Source organism: Eurosta solidaginis, chromosome 1, assembly GCF_040869045.1.
Source record: "Eurosta solidaginis isolate ZX-2024a chromosome 1, ASM4086904v1, whole genome shotgun sequence".
NCBI classification, from domain to species: domain Eukaryota; kingdom Metazoa; phylum Arthropoda; class Insecta; order Diptera; family Tephritidae; genus Eurosta; species Eurosta solidaginis.
In genome coordinates this window covers 20,367,240-20,384,406 of record NC_090319.1, presented here as the reverse complement: position 1 = coordinate 20,384,406, position 17,167 = coordinate 20,367,240, and the positions used below count along the sequence as shown (strand labels likewise).

Here is a 17,167-nt window from a genome sequence, read left to right as displayed (position 1 = left end):
AGTGTCCAAGAAAAAATATGAGCAAGAGATTTGCATATGATCTTAAAAATTTTAAAGCGCTGCTTCTGTCAACGCCTTTTCTGCCTTATGGATGCTGCATATTTTATCTTGTCTCTTCTTGGTTCCTCCCAACCAGATTGAGGCGTTTATCGTCGATTCATTGAGTGCTGCATCCTCCTTTGGCAATTCATCGGCCTTATATGACTGCTAACCCAGTATAGATATATGGCCCGGCTCGAGTGAAGTCTCTCCAATGCATCTTTGCATTCCAAGATATTTCTTTATGAAGTACTGTTTGAGATTATTAAGCACGCTTCTCCCAGAATTTCTGCTGCTTTCTGCACGGATACAGTTTCTCCCTAAAAGGCACTTCAGTGACCTGGCAGCCTGTATGATCTACTTTTTTCTGGATCGAAACACTAAAGAGCGAACCCGACCCGTTCCGTTAAATTGGTGCCAAGCTAATATAAGAGTATTAAAACCTCCTGTTTTGCAAAAACGAACGTCATTTGGAAGCACAAAAGGAGTTCAAGTCTGCCTCCATAAACCCCTCCCAACTCAGTGGAAGTCTCTGTCTTCGTCTGCTACAAAGCTGCGGTATCGACTGAAATACTTTCTTGGCCCGTGCGTCTTCGTCCATTCGGACAACACGCCTTAGCCAACAAAGCCTTCGCGTTTATTTCACTACACTATCTTTGTGTCGGGAACATAAATTTTAGGGTTAACTTTTATCACGAATACTCCAAGAGCCATATAACCTTCTTTCGACACTGTCTGTGATACCGAGACAGGGCGGGTATGATGTATGACTTTAGGGAGTTATTTTTGTTCGTTGAAATAGGACTTTACGCTTGTTGGCAAGAGTTATATTAAGCTGACATTGAAAATACTGGCAGATTTAATAGCCATTTCGGTAATGCCAAAGATCTTTTCAGATGTCTTTGTATTTTTTTTAGATTATATTTTTTAGATTATATACCCCCCTCGATCCGATATTGGAAAGCGAGTTGTCAGATTTTTAATTTTGCAGTCTTTTTGACAATATGTTCTACGAAGCTTATAAACCTCGTTTAATAGACAAACTTACTTAATTGGCGCTTAACCGTTTAAACGGTTATGGCCGTTCAACAAGGGGCGCCAACCGGCGCCAATTGGTGACACCAAGGGAGCTTAAATCGTTTTCCACCTGGTCCTTCCAACGGAGTGGGGGCCGCCCTCCACCTCTGCTTCCATAGGCGGGTTCCGATAGAAACACTTTCTTGGCCGGAGCGTCATCTTTTATTCGCATAACATGGCCTAGCCAGCGCAGCCGTTGCGTTTTAATTCGCTGGACTATGTTGATGTCAGCGTAGAGTTCGTTCAGCTCATCGTTAAATCTTCTTCGGTACTCGCCATTGCCAATGCGTAGAGGTCCATACATCTTTCGAAGGACTTTTCTCTCGAACACTCCCAGAGCTGCTTCATCTGATGCTGTCATGGTCCATGCTTCTACACTAGACAAATGGGATGTGAGTTAACGGTGGGTATTTTATTTTGCTGAAAAAATCTTGCTAGTTAATCACTGCAAACAGATTAAATGAATTTATATCCATTTAAGTAAACAAGTAATTGTGAAAATTTAATAAGTCATTTTAATTTCTGTCAAATATTACTTATCCACGTACAAGAAATCACTTAATACGTCGTGGAAATGGTGTCAACGTGGGAAGCGCACCACGTGATGGCCGACGTGTTGTTGAATGTAGTAATTGTTGTAATAGCTCAACATTTACTCGTCCTCGCTCTTGCGATATCTGCACCGATGCCAGCGCTGCTTTGTTAATTGTTGCAACATTTTGTGGCTGCAACTTCTGCTGTACAACTGTTTGTTGTCCCAACTGCTTAACCAGTTGCTGCTTCTGTTGTTGTTTTAGTTGATTTTGTGGTTTCAGTTGTTGTTGTGCAAACGCTTGATAGTTCGTTGTTGTTGCTGTTGTAGCTTGATATTTCGTCTGCGCTGTCTCTGCTGACAATGTTTGATGTTGAGCTATAGCGGATGGTTTGAGTACTGAAACTGTAACTGATGCTACAGTCTTCGCTTCCGGCGCTTGCAATGCTGGTGCCACCTCAGGATACAAATCTAATACGGGTACTTCTAACGGCGTTTGTTGTTTAATCTTTTGTTGCTGATGTTGTAATTTTTTTGATTGTTCCGTTTTCAACAATTTCGTTGGCTTCATCGGTGGCGCCGGTATTCCACTAGCAATCGTTGTGGTTGCTGATATATCTGTTGCTTTGCTAGTAGTAGAAGCTGCAACGATAAACGACATTGTTTTTTCGTTCTCGAAATCAGCATTGGACAGAGGTGGCAATAAATCATTAAATGGGAGCGATACTGGCGATGGCAACCCTTCATCATTTATTGCCACAGCTAGACAACTTGGGTCAAGTAACGATGTAAAACAGGCAAAAACGACAGCCACTGCGTATGTTGTATTTAATATCTGAAACAAAGCAAATAAGAAAATATTACACATATATTCATACAAACATGTGTAGATAAGAGTACAATGAACGAAGAAAGCTTGTGGTAAATATTTACAAATAGGGCCTGTAGAGATGCTGAGTTTTATGCCAATGCATAATTATTAAAACGAAACAGCGGTTACGAACTATTGACGAAAATTTAAACCAAACCAAGTAAGGTTGTCTAAGTTCGGGTGGGTGTAACCGAACTTTATATACTCAGAGTGTGATCCGCCAATTTAAAAAAAAATTCTCCCAATATCACCTTATAGTAAAATTTGGTAAGTGGAATATCATTGATACTGTAAAGAATTTCGGTGATTCCCGTCTACTAACGTTTGAGTCGCTGAACAGTCGAATAAATAGCTCCAATATTCAGTATTGCAAAATGGTCATTATTTGGACTACTTTGAGCGTAGTACAATTATATTTCAATATCACGTACTTCTCAATCGCGTATTTAAATCAAAATGATTATTGATTTCTCGGTTTTCTAATACTCTCGGTTTTTTCGTTCACTCATTGCTCCTAAGGTCTAGTCATTTCGCGAACAGTGGTATCTCATGCTTGGTTGCTAGCTATATACATGTATATGTGTAGTTTTCTTCTAGCCATACGCTTGTGTAGGTGTGACTACGTAACTACTTCTTCTCTTAGCTGATGACTGCATATGTGATATATCACTTCACTTCGAGCTACTGGTTATGTGTGTGGAATGTTCTTCGTTGCCTTGTAAATAAAGGGCCAATTAATGATGACTTATCCATAACCAGATAAAACAGCGGATCGAACTAAGCTTATGGAAATCAATGTAATGGATTAATAGTGCCATACCATAACGCTAACGCCATAACCAAACCATAGCCAACCAATTGGTTTTTGCTTTTTCGTAATATCCGTAACCTAAAAATATTTTAGTTGGAGAATTTATTAACTTTTTGTAGATTTTATTTATTGTTTTGGATACATTTTGACTAAAAGACTTATTTATTGTGGTATATGATTTTAATTTCTTGCGTTTTCTTCATTTTTATAAAATTTTCACGATTTTTAGGTTAAGGCATCAATAACTGATGCCAATTTGATATGGATAAGTAAAAATATGGTTACGATTATGGCGTTAGGGTTAAGGAAGTTTAATTGGCCCTTAAGTGTCGCTGCTTGTTGTTTTTATTGTTGTGATTATTTACTAACAGTATAGTGATGTCAACATTCGCCACAATACAATATCATTTTTCGCTAAAATATAGCTTATTAGACTACAATAATACAACACTTTTGAATTCCTTTTATAAAAAAAACAGGCGTGCTCGTTTACCATTCCCATACATTTATACATGAAATATTTCCTGCTATAAGGAACATTTTTGTACCCAATCATGTCACGATCAGGGAATTTTTCTTCGAGTTATGGCTCCCGAAACAAAGAAAATTGCTTAATCATAAAAGGGGCAGTGCCACGCGCATTTTCAAGAATTTGAATTTTTTCCTATTTCTTGTTATAATACCGCTTGGGAAAAGAAATATAGCCTTTTTGCAAATATATAGCTTTTGCATTCATTCACGACTCCTTTATAGATCTTTTATATAAAAGTTTGCGTGCTCCTAACCGATTTCGTACATTTTTCATCGCAGCATTCCTTATAGTAAAAGGCAAGCTCCCTGCTCAATTTTGTTATAGTGGGTTTAACGGTTTTTGATTTATGATTAATAATATTTGTAAAATTGATTTTAACACAAGTGGGCAGTGCCAGGCCCATTTTCAGAAATGATTTTAAAATTTTTATCAAGAGTCTTGATTTCAGTCCACACATCAAATTTTACTGACTAAATAATCATGTTTTTTGTGTTGTCCAAAATGTTATATATATAACAAGTAAGGAAGGCTAAGTTCGGGTGTAACTGAACATTACATACTCAGCTGAGAGCTTTGGAGACAAAATAAGGGAAATCACCATTTAGAAAAATGAACCTAGGCTAACCCTGGAATGTGTTTGTATGACATGGGTATCGAATAGAAGGTATTAAAGAGTATTTTAAAAGGGAGTGGGCCATAGTCCTATAGGTGGACGCCTTTTCGAGATATCGCCATAAAGGTGGACCGGGGATGTCTCTAGAATGTGTTTCTACGATATGGGTATCGAATTAAAGGTACTAATGAGGGGTTTAAAAGGGAGTCACCCTCCGTTGTATATGTGAAGGCGTTTTCGAGATATCGACCGAAATGTGGACCACGATGACCCAGAACATCACATGTCGGGTACCGCTAATTTATTTATATATTTTGGCGAATATTAGCAACATTAAGGGATACTATCATCTCTAAGCCGATGCTAAGCAGTGACTTGTATGCACATCATTAAATCAATCATTATGTCTACCCATATGTCCATACGAGCAGCAGAGAAGAGACGCACAAAAACATGCATTTATGTATCTTATCTTAGATGTTCACAAAAGAAGACAATAATTTGTGCAAGTATTACTCACGTACACACGCGCATATGAGAAGCTATAAACGTAGTTGTGGCTGGTGATTTTATAGCTGATAATTAACTAGTAAATTCTAGAATAGAAAAGCCTAGAAGAAAGCAACGAGGAAACCAGGCAGTATAAAAGGCCGCAATAGTAGGGGCGCGACAATCAGTTTGATTTAAGACGCTATCTGGCGAGCAATAGAAGTGTTATTGTGAAGTACTTTACTAAAGGCCATATTGCATTATTGAATAGTGGAGTTATTTATTCAACAGTTTAGTGATTCGAACGTTAGTATTAGGTTGCAAATAAGAGGAATTTCAGTAAATTCGTCACAATATGTTATACCACGAACAATATTCCTGTCTAGATTCCAAGGGCTTTTGATTTCGCCCTGAAGAAATTTTTGTTTTCTTCTAGTTAATATGGTAGGTGTCACACCCATTTTACAAAGTTTTTTCTAAAGTTATATTTTGCGTCAATAAACGCATCCAGTTACCATGTTTCATCCCTTTTTTCATATTTGGTATACAATTACGGAATTTTTTTAATTTTTCGTAATTTTCGATATCGAAAAAGTGGGCGTGTCGGATTTAGGCCATTTTTTATACCAAGATAAAGTGAGTTCAGATAAGTACGTGGATTAAGTTTAGTAAAAATATATCGATGTTTGGTCAAGTTATCGTGTTAAGGCCGAGCGGATGGAACGACGGTGGACTGTGTATAAAAACTGGGCGTGCCTTCAACCGATTTCGCCCATTTTCATAGAAAACAGTTATCGTCATTGAGTCTTTGCCACTACCAAATTTCAAAAGGATTAGTAAATTTTTGTTCGACTTATGTCATTAAAAGTATTCTATACAAATTAAATGAAAAAGGGAGGAGCCACGCCCATTTTAAATTTTCTTTTATTTTTGTATTTTGTTAGTTTACTTTTCCATTTTCAAGATCACAGCTGGTCATAAAATTGGTTTTGAATACCACCTTCCCCTCTATATGAAGTAAACCCCATTGACGGTAGCTTTAACTACTTAAAGAAATGTTACTTTGCAACGATGTAGTTTCAGACAAGACTGACGTTGATATATGACAGATTCTAAGATGATCCTAGATTGGCGGGACGTACATACCAATATCTTTTCTTGCAAAGCTTGACATATGATCACTAAGCAATTCGAGTATTCTAAAACGGTATCTTCCAAGGAGGTGCAGCAAAAGATGGTTCATAATGAGCTGAGTCGCACAGCATGAACTTTGTCGTATGAAAATTTTAACTATCAGAAAAAAATGTGGCATAATGAGTTCTAACTGCTTAAGAGCATGTCCCGGAAACCTAGAAAAGCATGGAGTTTGCTTTATTCGGGCCAGCCTGATCATATATTTAAAGTTTCTGCTTTCTAATTTGCACTTTATGGCAATATAAACCTCAATCCTGATCGCTCGGCCTCTGTTTGAAATTATTTAAGCGAGTTCGCTTGCATAGTTCCATGAACAAGAATGTGAGCCCACTGAGATTAGATTTTCCCGGCCTGAAACTCTTTTTGTAATCATGATGACATATTTTAAGCTGAAGATCTTCGTAAGCCTTTCATTTAAATCAAGTTGGGTGAAGCTTATACGTTTTAAGCTGATCGAGCAAAATGCAATGACGTGACCTTAATTTAAAAAAAGTTGTTTCTCCAAGTTGGCATATTATGCGACTTCCGAATTTGAATGAATGAAGCAACATTGGCACTTTTTTTGCTCATTCAAAGTAATTATCTCACAAATTCAATGTCGGGCACATTTAAGCAGACGTCGTAGAATCTAAACAACGTTTTCGTTTGCTCAAGATATAGGGCCACATTCTCTATTACGAAACGAACGTTTGTTTCGCCTCAGAGATGAATTTCTAGTGTATTTGCACTATGTAAAACGATGGCAACATTTCATTTGACAAGTGCTTTCGCCTTCCTGCTTTAAATGAAGTAAGAACAAAAACGCCGAATGAAAATGATAGAGAATAGCATTGCTAGACGAAATCGTTTTGAGGCGAACCGTTCGTCTGAGCTATGGTTCGCAATACAGAATGAAGCACATAATTTGCATTCATGAGGCCCTCAACCCAGCAGAAATTGCTATTTTCAATGTTTTCCGAATTTGAGTTCAGCCGAAGATTTGTTGGTTTAAGTTTCCGAACTTCACTTATTGGTCCCCTGTCTACAGTACATGACTTACTTAGTGACAAATGCCTCATTTTAGATCCACCTCAGGGTAGATGTACATGGAGTAGAAAGAAGAGTTCCATGCTCTGCAGGGCTGTCACAACCTACGGAGTGCTTATGCCTATTGAGGTAGGGTTAAGTGAGTTATGACAATGTTTTAATTATTACCCTACAGCAACTGGAATTTCGCGTTTGCGTACATTGTTTTTCCACCCAAAAATATAGTGAGCTTATATATATTAGGATGTGTCTTATTTATGCGGATACTCAATCTTCCATAAAAAAACAAAAATTCTTAATAATCTCATTAACGCTCTATTGAATGCCTAGTAGAGTCAAAAATCTAGTCGGTTTTGCTAGTTGTATCGGATTTTATTGCCAAGGTTACTGAGACTTGGTCTGCAAAGAGCACATTAAGTTCATCATTATATTCCATTTTCTCTCCACACTAGCCTTGATACCGAGCCATACAACAGAAAACACACCTTTGTCATCACACCTTTCTCTTTCGCTCAAATACACAAAGATTCATGCCATATTCTATTGAGACCGTCCACCATTAAGAACTCTACAACAGGACAGGTATGATGGACGATGTTAGTAGTTCAATACCGGAAACTCGAACAGGACATCAGATTTCACAAGAAGACACGAGTCACTATGACACAGCTTCGATCTGGATACTGTAACATTTCAAAAACCTTACTTTTACAGAATCAACCCCTACATACGCAATGTAGGCGGCGAGGAGTTGGTAAAGCGCGCGCATCAGCTTCTTCGCAAAATATGGGCGGACGAGCGCATGTCCGACGATTGGAATCTCAGTGTTCTTTGCCCAGTTCAAAAGAAGGGGGATACTGCTAACTGCATCAACTATCGCGGAATTAGCCTTCCCAATATCGCATATAAGGTCCTGTCAAGTGTATTATGCGAAAGTTTGAAGCCCACCGTGAATCGGCTGATTGGACCTAATCAGTGCGGCTTCAGACCTGGTAAATCTATCTTCGACCATATTTTCACAATGCGGAAAAAACTCTCGAAAAAATAATATACACACATTACATCTTCGTCGCATTTGAAGCCGCCGTCGACAGCACGGAAAGCAGCTGCCTATATGCCGCTATGTCTGAATTTGGTTTCCCCCCAAAACTTATACGGCTGTGCAAAATTACGTTGAGCAACACCATCAACTCAGTCAGAATTGGGAAGGACCTTTCCGAGCCGTTCGAAACTAAATGAGGTCTCAGACAAGGTGACCCCCTATCGTGCGATTTCTTTCAATTGATGCTGAAGAAAATTATACTAACTGCAGAACTTAACCGCTCTGGAACAATATTCTATAAAAGCGTGCAATTACTGGCATATGCTGATGACATTGATATAATCGACTTAAACACCGGCGCCGTTAGTTCTGCTTACTCCAAACTGGAAAAAGAAGCGGTAAAGATGAGTTTGATGGTGAATGAGGACAAAACGAAGTACCCGCTGTCAACGAGCAAAGAGTCGGCGCATATACGTCTTGGCAACCACGCTACTGTTGGCAGCCATAATTTCGAAATAGTAAAAGACTTCGTTTATTTGGGAACAAGCATCAACACTAGCAACAACATCAGCACTGAAATCCAGCGAAGAATCACTCTTGCCAATAAGTGCTACTTTGGACTAGTACCGTAGAAGATTTAACGATGAGCTGTACGAGCTATACGCAAACATCAACATAATCCAGCGAATTAATACGCAGCGGCTGCGCTGGCTAGGTCATGCTATGCGAATGAAAGATGACGCTCCGGTCAATAACGTGTTTCTATCGGAACCCGCCTATGGAAGCTGAGGTAGAGTGAGGCCTCCACTCCATTGGAGGGACCAGGTGGAAAACGATTTAAACCCCCTTGGTGTGGTCAATTGGCGCCGGTTGGCCGAGAGAAGGAGCGACTGGCGCGCCTTGTTGGACGGCCATAACCCTTTAAACGGTTAAGCGCAAATTAAGTAAGTATGTATTCCTGACTGCAAATTTCTCAGAACTCCTGATAGAAGATAACAAGCAACAACACTTGACTAAAATCCCAAGAAAAAGACAGGCCAAATTATTTACACTCCCAGCAACGAGCGCGTCAGCCAAACTCATAAATCTAAGCAGAAAAAAGCTACAAACTCCCACTCCGCACTACAAAAGACACTGCATTCTGTGATATCAACTTAGAAAGCTAAATGTATCCGATAACCAATTCTGTCGGTTTTACAAGCTGGTATACATCGCTCTGGCATGACTCTTAGTCCTTCGTGATATGATGTAAAAAACCTGCATAAATACATTAAGAGCATCCATTTTCAATAAAAGGCTGAGAGGTTAAGCGTTATAGCTCTAATTAAAGGCTCATCGAAACCTAATAAAAATTGCAACGATAAATTGTATCAATAACAATGAGAGCTATCGGTCTTGCTGGATGCTACTGCTACATGAAATAGAATATAGGTATGACGAAAAACTTATAGAGCCTTATTTTTGTTAGTTGATAGACGTACTTTTTCGCAAGAATGATGTTCTGTGTTTTTGCTAATTTGATCTACAACTTTTTATCTGCTCTTCATTTGTATAGCTCAGATAAAAATCATTCCAATACCTTCGCCGTATATTTCCATCATAATTAAGACCTGATAAAGTATTATCTAATAGAATGAGTAGGACGATTTTCTTCATTTGGTTGAAATTCTCTGTTTAATTTTATTGGCAGCATTGTTCACTGATATACAACTTTTATTGTTCGTTCAAGTAGGCTTTGATCTCATTTCGCATACTCTCAATGCGACTCAACCGCTACCACTTTTATTGTTCGTTCAAGTAGGCTTTGATCTCATTTCGCATACTCTCAATGCGACTCAACCGCTACCACTTTTATTGTTCGTTCAAGTAGGCTTTGATCTCATTTCGCATACTCTCAATGCGACTCAACCGCTACCAGTACGACGATTTTACTCTTACCAACACAGCCACAGTTTAAATTTTGGTGACCACTGTTTATTCTTAAACTGTATTAGAATAAATTGGCATTGGAGTACTTCGTGGTCGTTTCCTTCTAAAATATATAGATGAGTTTAACAAAAGCTTGTGCATTATGAGTAGATTGCTCGTATTTTTATGGAGAACGGTAGATTGGGTGACACTGGCGCCATCTGATATGGAAAAGTAGCCTACTCCCAAATTTTGTTGAAAGCAAATCATAAGAAGAATAATTTGACATTTGCTTTGGCTAAGGGTGTTGGCACACTTTGCAAGTCCAATTATTTTTCCCACTGGTTGGTAAATTTTCTAACATTTTTCGCAATTAAAAACTGCAATATAACAATCGAAAACGACACAAAATATGTTAACAAGTATTTTTGTTGTATAGCGAGAATGTTTATAACAGCGCTTCGCGAAATGTTGTATGTGAATGGGCAAGGCGAAATAAACTTCAATTGTCAAGTCTGAAGTTCCGTCATATTTACAAGCGCAACATCTTGGTTGATTTTGGCGATGCCACTGGAATGCATAAGCTTGTGTTAAGCGAATCTAAATGAAAAATGTCATTGTGCCGCGGCCTTAAATCAGTTTTCGCTTGTTCTTCAAGCCGTAAATATCTCATGCGCAAATACGGTGCTGAAGCGTTTTTCACTATTTTCCATGTACTCATATAATATTAAAAAACAAAGTAAGGAAGGGACTGTCTTCGGCTGTGCCGAAGACTTCATACCTTTCATGAATGGGGCTGAACAGTAATCTTATCCCATTCGTAATTTCCAAATAATGCGCTGTATAAGATAAGAAATATATAGTGAACAGATGTACATACCTAAACGATTTTAAGATAAATATAAAAAAAATGGCAAAAAACCCCCTTATCTGAACGATCGGTTGTAGGGGATATATATTATATATAGCTCCGATCGAAATTATTTTTGCAGGAAATCTTCTATGATATATTAGAATATATCTCACCAATTTTAACGTCTTTATATTGGAAACTAAAAGAGAAAAATTGTCAAACATCTTTCTATGTGAACGATCGGTTGTATGGGATAGGTATATACTATATACATATAGCTCAGATCCAAGTGATTTTTTCAGGAAATCTTCTATGATATATTAGAATAAATATCACCAAGCTTAACGTTTTTATATTGGAAATTAAGGGAGAAATGGCTAAATTTTCTATCTGAACGATCGGTTGTATGGGAGATATATGTTATATATAGTGGTTCGATCCTACCGGATCCCACAAATGTCTATTATAATGCAAAAATACATCCTTATGCCAAATTTCATTGAGATATCTCAAAATTTGAGGGACTGGTTTGCGTTCAAACAGACAGACGGACGGACGGACAGACGGACATGGCTATATCAACTCAGTTTGTCGCCCTGATCAATTCGGTATACTAAGTGGTGAGTCTATCTTCTATATATCTCAAAGTTACAAACAGCGGACCAAAGTTAATATACCATTTCATGTTCATGAAAGGTATAAAAATGTTGATGCGTATCTGTGCTATAGACTGAGCACGAATATTATAATCAATTAAACGAAAGTTTAAGAACGGCAGCGTTAGAGCAGATGAATTTTCACTGAGAAGCGTTTAATGACAGAAATCCGCTCAAAGTATTTGCCAAACCACTGACAATGGATGACTTCGCTTAAAAAAACCTTTTTATTCTAAAATTTTGATGTTGTTCTGCACGGTACTTGAACCTAACATTCTCTGTATGATAGACGGAGCACGCTTTTACCACACTATGATGGCCGCCATTTTAGAGTTATTTATGCACATATTTTCGTTAACAAGTTCCAAAAACATAGCGGACTAGGGATTAATGAGCGCAATTCATAGCTTTCGCAGCGCAATTGTCAACCTCACTTGCGCGAGGCGAATCCTGTTAGAAATGTGCATGTATCGCACACATATTTAGAGGCCCTGGTGGCCCCAAGTTCATCATGGAAATAGGGGATGGGTGACGGGATTTTTTAAAAGGTTCACTGTGGTCATATTAAATCGTTCCCAAGATAGTCGGTCTAGTACCTTAACCTTAGAAAGATAACATTATTTTTTTAACCTAAAAAGATAGCGTACGTCTGAGATACGTCTTCGAGTTTAAGGAACCTAAAGATATAAAAAAAAACTTTAATTTTTTTCTGTTTTTTTTTTATTCATTTATTTGATATATATTCACATGTTTTAAATTTTTTTAAGAAAAGTATTCTTTTTTCAGTATATTAAAAATTAAGTTTGACTTGTCTAGGACTTGTCCTTACAAAAATCATTTTTTTCAAAGGACTTCAGTTTATAGCAAAAAAATTAAAATAAAATACATATTTTTGTACTTCAATTCAATGAATAAACTGTTTTAAACTATACTTAAAAAATATTAGCTAAAATTGCCATTTTAGGCAAAACTTACATATAAAACAAGTAAGGACGGGACTGTCTTCGGTTGTGCCGAAGACTTCATACCTTTCATGAATGGGGCTGAACAATAATCTTATTCCGTTCGTAATCTCCGAATAATCGGATATATAAGATAAGAAATATATAGTGAACAGATCTACATACCTAAACGATTTTTAAGATAAATATAAAATAAAAAATAGGTAGGTACTTTGTGTGAAGATGCAAAGTTTAAGGTTTTTTGTGGTCTGCGTGTAAAAACTATGACTACGAATCACGTATTTCAAAAATATATGACGAAAACGTAACTATTTGATGAAATTTGATGAATTTTGAAGATTCTAGCCGTAAAAAAGGGGTCAAAATGACAGTTTATATGAAGTATATAATATATATACAACCGACCTCTATGATTTTTTCAGACAACAATATATGCTATATACGTAAGCATTTTGTGAAATTTGAAGCTTCTAGCTGTTAAAGCGGGGCAGAAATTGCGCAAAGCTTCTTATCTGAACAATCGGTTGTATGAGATATATACTATATATACAACCGATCTCTATGATTTTTTCAGACAACAATATATGCTATATACGTAAGCATTTGGTGAAATTTGAAGCTTCTAGCTGTTAAAATGGGGCTGAAATCGCAAAAAAAAAAAATATATATACTATATATATATATACTATATATACCATCATATATATATTATATATCACCGATCTCTATGATTTTTTCACACAACAATATATACTATATACGTAAGCAATAGGTGAAATCTGAAGCTACTAGCTATTAAAATGGGGCTAAAATTGCGAAAATATATATATATATTCTATATATATATATACTATATATACCACTATATATGTACTATATATACCACCGATCTTATGAGTTTTTCAGACAACAATATATGCTATATACGTAAGAATTCGTTGAAATTTGAAGCCTCTAGCTCTTAAAATAGGGCAGTAATTACGAAAAGTTTCGTATCTGAACAATCGGTTGTGGGGGATATATAATATATATATGACCGATCTCATCAATTTTTTCAGGCAACAATATGTGCAATATACGAAATTATATGTTGAAGTTTGAAGCTTCAGTCTGTTAAATTGAGTAAGATATTACAAAAATCCTCTTTTTCTGAAAAATCGGTTGTATGGAGGATATATGCTATAGTGGTCCGATCCGGCCGGTTCCGACAAATGTCTAATCGGACACCCAAGTACACCCGCTCACCAAATTTTATCAAGATATCTCAAAAATTGAGAGACTAGTTTGCTTACAAACAGACAGACGGACAGACGGATAGACGGACATGGCTAAATCAACTCAGCTCTTCAACCTGATTATTTCGGTATACTTAATGGTGGGTCTATCTATTTTCCTTTAAGGACTTACAATTTTGGGTTTCGTGACGAAATTAATATACCATTTCATTTTCATGAAAGGTACAATTAGTCATGTCACGTATTCACGTAAAAGATAACGATACGTCTCTTAGACGTATTTTAAAAAAACAATCGTATATATTTCAGCAAACAAAAAAGTTACACTGACAAGCTGGTAATGGTAGCTGAGAAAACTGAGAATGAGAATGTTCTCTCTTTACGATTGTGGGAGACTGAGAGCAAAATTTAAATGACGTACGTCTCACAGATGTACGTTACCGCACTAGGGTTACTGAAACGTACCAGATATTAATCCGGTAAAGGGCACGAACATCGATAACACTCCCCAGAACCTTCGGGTAGGGTACTTATCGCTGCAACGTTGCCAAAAACAACACCAACCTAGCAATCGTGCAGTTGTGAGAGTGTTGTAGATAAAGGCGCACCCTAATAAGATGGATTCATTTGTATGTATTACAGAGAAAAACGTCTGTTTTTGCAACATTTTCAACTGCCTGTTGTGATTTATGGAGTATGCCGTCGGTGTTGAAATGACATCCGAAGTACACATAGTACTAAAGAAAGTGAGATTTCACACAATGTTATCAAAACAAAGATTTTACACGCACCGATGAAAAGGAAATTAAAGATTGTACTGCACTGCATGGATATTTCGGTTTCTTTCATTTATCATTTCGTTACTGTTTTGTACCTACGCAAAAAAATGCGTTCTTCCACTGCCTGGCAGCCGCAAAATACGATATTAAATTTAAAAAAAGAAAAAAAAAATGTTCACTGTCACTGTTATTCCGTAAATCAATTTTGCTCTATCGATCAAGCAACAACAACACAGGTCACAAATCAGAACTCACATTCAAATATTTCATGATGTTCGTCAAATGTTTTTTATGTGCTTATGCAGCTTTTTTCAACTTTTCTCTTTTTTATCGTTTTTGCAGCTATGTTTTTCAATTTATTTCTCTTTTTCTGACGCTCTATTTTTTCGTTAACCCCATAAAAAAAAATTTTCCTCTAGTCCAACCATCTATGCAATTTTAAAGTTACTGAAACATTGCGCGTGGTTCATAGTGCCTTATATTAGCTCATTAGCTGGCTTCATTCTTATATCTTTTGTCCAACTGCACAGTGTTTCAATTTTCTGGTTTAACAGCCTTGCATATCTACTAAATCGAGGTAATTATATAATTAATTAAAGCAAATATTAATAGTTCAGACTAAACATAAGAGTAATTGAGTAAGCATAGAAAAAAATCATGTATGCTAATGATTATAAAATTATTCACTAAAATGACAACAAAACAAGTTTTCTGTGCGGACTCCAAACAATTTAAGCGCCGAAAGTTTGTTGCAGACAAAAACGCTGTTACTTCTTGTTTGAATAAATTAAATGCAAAAGTTTAATATAATATATTATAACCGGCTAAAGTTGTGAAGACCAATTAAGCAAAGAAGTTAAAATTTGACTCAAGCCGAATATAATGCATATAATCAGATGTTTGACTTGGTTTGGCTTGCTTGAAAGACAATTTTTTGGGTTGTATAAGATCAACTAGATATCTTAGGTATTGTTATGCGAAGTCTTCCTAAGTATGATCGCAAGGGCAGCGCACTTTTATTACTAGATAAATATTTCTAAAATCGGGATATTTGTTGCTATGTTGCAGATGACAGATGTAACGATTGTAGAATGGCTTAGAACAATCTTTGGGGATTGCACAAAACTTAACCACTTCCCGCAAGCGCGTAGAATGGCTCAAAAAGTTTTCACACCGAAAGTGGGCAGAACCAATCAGCTTTATCTAAAAGGCTGCAGGCCTATAATTTTGACAAATTTTCTGTTCAAAACTCTAGAGATATTAATAGATGTGTACATTAAAACAAACAAACATAGATGAAGCATTGTTCTTTTCAGCACAACAACATTCTTACACCAAAGAGAAGTCAGTCGATAATGCTTGCATTGGGTAATCATGAATATAGAAGGAATATGCCATTGGTGTTCTGCTGGATATTGCCGGGGCTTTCAACAATGTCTCAAACCAAGACATTTTGGACAGTGTCAACTTAATTGAAGTGCATACGGCTGTAACAAATTGGATTGACTCGATGTTGTGCTACAGAATGATCACTATGCGAGGCCACAAAAACTATAACCTAACAAACGCGACAGGGTGGGGTATTATCACAAATGCTGTGGGCGCTGGTCATCAATAAAATGCTCAGGTGGCTCGAAAGAGAACCATTTATACTCACACTTCAGTGGCAGATTTCTAGTTACCATCAAACAGCTCTCTAATGGATCAGGCTCTTTGGGTTGTATATGCCTGGACATAGGAAGTCGGGATAATCGCACTGTATGCATGAAAGAGGATGTTAAGATGCTCGTGAGGTGAGATTACAGGGTTTGATAAGCGCAATACACAGCTTCCGCGACCCAATTGGCAACCTCACCTACGCGAGGGGAATTATATTACAAATATGAACGTATCATACATATATTTAGCAGGCGAGGCTCCGGCGACACCATCTGGGGGATGGGAGGACGGCAACGCCTAGAGGGTCCAATGTGGTGGTAATAAATCGTTCCCGAGATGTTCGGATTTTTACCTTATTGAGTCTGATTTCTAGAACATATCGGATCTTTTTTCGGTAAAGAACCATCCCCATCGATAACACTCCTAAAAAAATTATTACATTATTGCATTAGATATTGAAGCCCATACTGATGGGCTATGTGGTTCTTGGTTGGTGCACAGCCACACAAAAAAGTGCGTATACCAAAAAACCAGAGATGGTATGCGGACTATCAACGATTAGCAGAGCGGTAGCCTTAAAAACTTCCTCGAGAGCATAACCACATGCCATTTTGAATATCCCGCTTAAATACCGCATGGTCAAATATATAGCGCTAGCAACTTTAACAAGGAGTCGGGTCTGATATCTACTGAGGCGATCCTGAAAAAGCAGCTCCTACAAGTTGCCAGTTCACTGCATTGTCTTTTAGGCAGAAATTGAAGGCGTGAAAAAAGTAGCTGGAGAAGGCGTGCTTTACATGCAGTCCCGTCCATATATAGATTGATAGTCAGGCGGCGATCAATACAATTATCTCACACAGTACTTCATCAAGAAGTGTTCTGTAACCCA

At 37.3% G+C, this 17,167-nt stretch overlaps 1 protein-coding gene across 1 annotated transcript; it reads right to left on the bottom strand.

Annotated features, from left to right (window-relative positions):
• Window positions 1-1,536: 1,536 nt before the first annotated feature.
• LOC137238909 (nuclear transcription factor Y subunit beta-like) lies at window positions 1,537-15,050 on the bottom strand. The gene is made up of 2 exons (XM_067763938.1): window positions 14,875-15,050; window positions 1,537-2,483 (listed from the first exon to the last, which is right to left on the bottom strand). The coding sequence occupies exons 1-2, from the start codon at window positions 14,887-14,889 to the stop codon at window positions 1,671-1,673; spliced, it is 828 nt and encodes a 275-aa protein (XP_067620039.1). The 5' UTR covers window positions 14,890-15,050; the 3' UTR covers window positions 1,537-1,670.
• Between the last annotated feature and the right edge of the window lie 2,117 nt (window positions 15,051-17,167).